This window comes from Notolepis coatsorum (genome assembly GCF_963971535.1).
Source record: "Notolepis coatsorum genome assembly, chromosome: 6".
NCBI classification, from domain to species: domain Eukaryota; kingdom Metazoa; phylum Chordata; class Actinopteri; order Aulopiformes; family Paralepididae; genus Notolepis; species Notolepis coatsorum.
This window is the reverse complement of record NC_140170.1, coordinates 185,402,282-185,409,455: the sequence shown is the minus strand read 5'-3', so window position 1 is coordinate 185,409,455 and position 7,174 is coordinate 185,402,282. Positions and strand designations below refer to the sequence as shown.

General features: G+C 44.0%; 1 protein-coding gene across 1 annotated transcript in view; it reads left to right on the top strand.

The window, feature by feature from the left end:
* Positions 1-1,253: 1,253 nt before the first annotated feature.
* The window catches only part of slc6a1b (solute carrier family 6 member 1b), a gene marked incomplete at both ends in the record, with an annotated part of 137,804 nt that continues 131,883 nt past the window's right edge, over positions 1,254-7,174 (top strand). The window contains 5 exon segments of the mRNA XM_084315960.1: positions 1,254-1,515; positions 2,285-2,409; positions 2,411-2,417; positions 3,346-3,446; positions 6,725-6,834. Of these exon segments, the coding sequence (XP_084172086.1) occupies positions 1,254-1,515; positions 2,285-2,409; positions 2,411-2,417; positions 3,346-3,446; positions 6,725-6,834 (605 nt within the window).

Sequence of the window (7,174 nt, the reverse complement as noted above, 5' to 3'; positions counted from 1 at the left end):
CATTTATTTGTGGTTCCATAGCGAATGAAACGTTTGGAAATGTAAATTTGCGTATAATGGCGAAAGAAATGTTTATTAAAATGCAGCCTAAATGCTGGGAAGTGAGTCTCCGCGCGCGCGGTGCGTAATCCTGTCCTCTCGACGCGTCCCTTTGTGTCTCTCTGTGTTTCTGGAGCAAAGTGTGGGAAAGAAAAGGAGGTGAAATATCAGCGATGATTAAATAAAATCATATCTCACCGATGTGCCAAAATAGTCAAGTGTTTGATGAGGGCAAGATGGGAGAAAAATGACAAAAACTGGACGCGTTCGCCCCGTGATTACGCACAGAAGGTGAGAGGAGCGCGGAGCGGAGAGGAGCGCTCGACGTTTCCATCACGTTTTCATCCTAAAAGTCATTATTAATGAATTGCATTTGTGAAAATGATAAACATGGCCATATATGATAAAATGACAAACAAAAAAACGGTCACAATGTGTGATGCTGTTTAAAACAATTGCGACCTCCCCGCCCCCCCCCCCTTCTCCCTTATCTTAATTGTCAAAGGTTGAATCTTGCAAAAAAAAAATAAAAAAAAAAATATTTAATGTAAATTGTGTGATTCGGTCGTAAATTTGATGAAGTTATTAATCTCTCCAAGCTCTGATTCATTGGACATTTATCGTAGCCTCTGTCTCCTAAACGTGTTTAATTGCCCCTCGGTGAGAAGTGGGCGATAAAATGTAAGAGAATAATGGATCGAACACAAGAGAGGGGGCTACAGTTCTGGAAACACGGAAGCTCTCCTGGCAATTAAATAAAACTAATTCCGTTTGAGAAAAAGAAAAGTCCTCATTTGATCCCGCTCACCGACCACAGAGTGATAATTAATATTGTATTTTCTGTTAGAAAAAATAAATAAAAAAATAAATACAATTGTTGAGTGAATAAACAGCCTGCTTGAAACACAAATAAAAAAAACCTTCTTTCATTATATACCCTAATTTACCCAAATACATTTTTAATAATATATATATATATATATTTTTTTTAAATACTAATTTTGTATTACTTTTTTGTTGGTCTTCAGGCATCCTCTTCACCGCGGGCACGGTGTGTCTCCGCCGCGGCGCGTCCTGTTGACGTTATTCACCGGGGAGCTGAGTATAACTACCGGACCGAGAAGTCCGCCGGTGGCCCCGCGCCGCGCAGCGCCGGTTCATAATAATAATAATAATAATAATAATAATAAAGGGACCCTATAAACGGAATCACCATGGCGACCAACGGAACCAAAGCCGCCGCCGCCTCCGTCGAGGACGGCCACGTGCTGACGGAGATGGCGATGGTCGAGGCGCCGACCGCCAACAACGACAAGCCCAAGACGCTGGTGGTGAAGGTGCAGAAGAGCGGCAAGGAGCTGCCCGAGCGGGAGACGTGGGGCGGCAAGTTCGACTTCCTGCTCTCCTGCGTCGGGTACGCCATCGGACTGGGAAACGTCTGGAGGTTTCCGTATTTATGTGGGAAGAACGGAGGAGGTAAATCAAGAAGTGGCGGCATCGTTCATTTCCACCGTGTTTCAGTACCCCACCCCCCCTCCCCCCACACACACACACACACGCACGCACACGCACGCGCACACACGCACGCACACATACACACGCACACACACGCACGCACGTGTGCACACACGCACGCACACACACACACGCACGCACGCGCATGCATGCACACACACACACACACACGCATGCACACACACACACATGCACACACACACTGACACACACACACACACATACACACGCACACACACACACGCACGCACACACACACACACACACGCACACACACACACACACACACACACACGCACACACACACACACACACCAAAAAGGAGGTTAAAAATCTCGACCTTTTCAAACCAGGCAATTTGCCTCCAGCGCTCATTTAAATTCAAGTGCCTTCCCCCCCCCCCCCCCCCCCCCCTCGTTGCCGTGCGTAATCGCGCGCGCGCGGCGGCGCAGCCCTGAGCGACTGAGCGCTGCCACGGGGCGCAATTATGGGAAACGCATCGTCCCAAATCCCATAGCGAGGGTTATTTATATATCATTGATGTTTACTGCTTCAAAAAAAAATGCTTCGTCTCTTTAACCCTTTCACTGCCACACGACAGAAGGTTAACCCTTTATACTATCACACAACCGACGACGGCAGTGAATGGGTTAACCGGCTGTTTTGTGCGCGGCAGTGAAATTTGTTAACTGACGCAACCTTTCACCTCTCTCTCACCTCTCCTCCACAGGGGCCTTCCTGATTCCCTACTTCTTGACGCTCATATTCGCCGGGATGCCGCTGTTCTTCCTGGAGACGGCGCTGGGACAGTACACGTCTATCGGCGGGCTTGGCGTGTGGAAGCTGGCCCCCATGGTTCAAAGGTAAAAATGCACCATGTATATACCGTGACCACCCCCCCCCCCCCCCCCCCCCGGCCTCCAGCACAAAGGCTCTATACGCTTGCTTGAATGGCGTTTCTATTTATAGGTTCATTTGACCACGAACACGACACCACCGTGTTATTAAGGCAATCTCAGGGAAATGTTTTTTTCCAAGAAACATAATAATTATTATATTCATTATAAGCATAGATATCATTCTTTACTAATGTCTATTAGGCGTCGTCGCCGGTTCAAATGTTTTCTTATGTAGCTACATAATAGATAAGCCGCCATCTTTTTAACGCCCTTATTCTAATTCAGAATACTGAACACTGAACTCTCCACACACAAGTACACATGAGCACACACACACACACACACACACACACAACACACACACACACACACACACACACACACACACACACACACACACAGACACACACACACACACACACACACACACACACCACACACACACACACACACACACACACACGCGCACACACACACAACACACATGCTGCAATCGCTTTAAAATGTTTTCACTTTAAACAAAATGGAAAAGTCACATTAAAGGAATGAGGAATATAAAAGTCACTTTAAGGAAATAACAGATGTGGTTCTTGTATAGTATAGTTTAGATATAGTAAGTATAGCATAATGACGGAGTTAAAATTGTATATTGGATAGTAGTGTACATATAGGAACCAGTGCCTTCTCAGGAATTTAGCATGTCTATTTTTATCATGCCCATCTTATGTCTTCTTACTACCTGTTTTTTTTACGTTTATTTTATTATTGTATTATTGCACAATCGATGCGGCCATGACCACCTGCATTTCACTGTATGCCCTGGTTAGGTATGTGACAAATAAACCTCTTGAATCTTGAATCTTATTCTCCAACAATCACCTTCCTGTCGCAGGTGTGGGCATCGCTGCTGCCGTGCTGTCGTTCTGGTTGAACATCTATTACATTGTGATTATCTCCTGGGCTATCTACTACCTGTACAACTCCTTCACGTCTGTGAGTATAGCGTCCTCTCTCTACTACCTGTACAACTCCTTCACGTCTGTGAGTATAGCGTCCTCTCTCTACTACCTGTACAACTCCTTCACATCTGTGAGTATAGCTTCCTCTCTCTACTACCTGTACAACTCCTTCACGTCTGTGAGCGTAGCTTCCTCTCTCTACTACCTGTACAACTCCTTCACGTCTGTGAGTATAGCCTCCTCTCTCTACTACCTGTACAACTCCTTCACGTCTGTGAGCATAGCTTCCTCTCTCTTACTACCTGTACAACTCCTTCACGTCTGTGAGCATAGCTTCCTCTCTCTACTACCTGTACAACTCCTTCACGTCTGTGAGTATAGCCTCCTCTCTCTACTACCTGTACAACTCCTTCACGTCTGTGAGCATAGCTTCCTCTCTACTACCTGTACAACTCCTTCACGTCTGTGAGCATAGCTTCCTCTCTCTACTACCTGTACAACTCCTTCATGTCTGTGAGCGTAGCTTCCTCTCTCTACTACCTGTACAACTCCTTCACGTCTGTGAGCATAGCATCCTCTCTCTACTACCTGTACAACTCCTTCACGTCTGTGAGCATAGCATCCTCTCTCTACTACCTGTACAACTCCTTCACGTCTGTGAGTATAGCTCCCTCTCTCTACTACCTGTACAACTCCTTCACGTCTGTGAGCGTAGCTTCCTCTCTCTACTACCTGTACAACTCCTTCACGTCTGTGAGCATAGCTTCCTCTCTCTACTACCTGTACAACTCCTTCACGTCTGTGAGCGTAGCTTCCTCTGTCTACTACCTGTACAACTCCTTCACGTCTGTGAGCATAGCTTCCTCTCTCTACTACCTGTACAACTCCTTCACGTCTGTGAGCATAGCTTCCTCTCTCTACTACCTGTACAACTCCTTCACGTCTGTGAGCGTAGCTTCCTCTGTCTACTACCTGTACAACTCCTTCATGTCTGTGAGCGTAGCTTCCTCTGTCTACTATCTGTACAACTCCTTCACGTCTGTGAGTATAGCCTCCTCTCTCTACTACCTGTACAACTCCTTCACGTCTGTGAGCATAGCTTCCTCTCTCTACTACCTGTACAACTCCTTCACGTCTGTGAGCATAGCTTCCTCTCTCTACTATCTGTACAACTCCTTCACGTCTGTGAGTATAGCTCCCTCCCTGGCAGCTTTCCTACAACAGTTCACAGGCACGTTAGGGGTCAGGGGCCCACGCGACAAAAGGGCTGTCTTTTTTTTGATCGCTTTTTTTTCATGGACATCCTGCACCAGTTGTATAGTGGGGATGATGGTGAACTGAAATCGAAGAGCATAAAATAAAATATATAGACAAATAAATAAAAAGGCATCAATAAAGCATCTAAAAGGACAGTTTCAAGGCAAAGAGGGAGGGTTCAAACCCCATGCCTGCTGCTTCCCCATTAAAGATATAGGTGTAATAACAGGTGTAATAGCACATATAATAACAGGGATAATAGCACATATAATAACAGGGATAATAGCACATATAACAACAGGGATGATAGCACATATAATAACAGGGATGATAGCACATATAATAGCAGGGATAATAGCACATATAATAACAGGGATACTAGCACATATAATAACAGGTGTAATAGCACATATAATAACAGGGATAATGGCATGCTTAATAACAGTTGTAATAGCAAGTGTAATAATTTATGCAAATGTAAAATGTCCACTGTAAAAAAAAATCATACGTAATCATTTCTGATGTGATACTGGCATTTGATAAAAAGCCATTATGGCATATGATGGATTTGATAAAAAGTCATTATGGTATATGATGGATTTGATAAAAAGTCATTATGGCATATGATGGATTTGATAAAAAGTCATTATGGTATATGATGGATTTGATAAAAAGTCATTATGGTATATGAATGATTTGATAAAAAGTCATTATGGTATATGATGGATTTGATAAAAAGTCATTATGGTATATGATGGATTTGATAAAAAGTCATTATGGTATATGATGGATTTCATAAAAAGTCATTATGGTATATGACTGATGTGATAAAAAGTCATTATGGTATATGACTGATGTGATAAAAAGTCATTATGGCATATGACTGATGTGATAAAAAGTCATTATGGCATATGACTGATGTGATAAAAAGTCATTATGGCATATGACTGATGTGATAAAAAGCCATTATGGTATATGACTGATGTGATCAAAAGTCATTATGGCATATGACTGATGTGATAAAAAGCCATTATGGTATAACCTATGACTGACGTGATAAAAAGTCATTATGGCATATGACTGATGTGATAAAAACCCATTATGGTATATGACTGATGTGATAAAAAGCCATTATGGTATATGACTGATGTGATAAAAAGTCATTATGGTATATGACTGATGTGATAAAAAGCCATTATGGTATATGGCTGATGTGATAAAAAGCCATTATGGTATATGACTGATGTGATCAAAAGTATTTATGGTATATGACGGATGTGATCAAAAGTCATTATGGTTATTTGCTTTGTTGAGTCCTTGCCTGACAACATGATCATTCGAGGTTGCAACTGTTCTCTCTTTATCTCTAATTTGGAAATATTGACTATTTAAACATTAGATACTATTAGGCTCTCCAAAATGGATATATTTTGGAATTACTCTCCAAATACTGCTTCTCCAGTCCTCCCCCAGAGTCAATCAATCCAGGGTATAAATGCCGCTGAATGCATCTTGTTAATATTTTAATAGAACACAAACAAGCAGTCGATTTCCTCATCTCGATGGCGCCTAAAAACAACCGTCACATAAAACCCCAAAAACGTGTTAAATTATCTTCAAATATGTATTTCTTTCCCCCTCATCACCTACAATAGGTTCCGTTGTTTTCCCTCTCATTTACATCGGTCAAACCACGTTTAACATTCACGCCACATAGCCCCCCCCCCCCTCGCCGCCGGAGCAACTTACATAAGTGCACACAGCCCCCCCCCCCCCCCCCCCCTGAACAGAGTATAACATTTATTAGTTCCTTTCCCACATAATTAGAGCCGTTACATGAGGTTATTGATAAACGCGTTCGGCGATGAGCCATTCAGGCCTTTTGGGTAAGCATGAAATCCCAATGTTCCCGAGTGGGTCTCTTGGGCTTGGCTGGCTGACAGCGAGGCCCTGGCAGCGGCCGAAAAGCCTCCCGGTGAAGAGAGCTGTCTGTGTGTGATTCCCCCCCCCCCCACCCCCCCCCCCCCCCTCACCACCACCACCTCTCTTCCACAGGAGCTGCCTTGGCAATCGTGCGGCAATGCCTGGAACACGGACCGCTGCTACACCAACTACAGCCTGACCAACACCGCCAACCTCACCAGCGCCGTGGTGGAGTTCTGGGAGTAAGAGAGACGTTTTCTTTATTTTTTTTTTATAAAATGTGTAAAACATGTTATTTCTGTTCTGTTTTGACCTTTTTTTGGGGACTCGACACACACACACACACACACACACACACATCAGAGAGGGGCAGAGGTTTCCCCCCGGTTGGCCTCGGTTCAAGGTTAGACAAGGAGAAAGAGCGGCGTTATGCCAATGTTATGGGAAATGCGCTTACAGTCTTTCCCGGAGTCAGAGAAGAAGAGAGATATCAAGTTTCTTCTCCTCTGTGCATTCAGTAGAAGGCTATCCGTCTGCAAGCTAGCCTAGCTTAGCACAAATGAATGGAAGCTGATACGGACC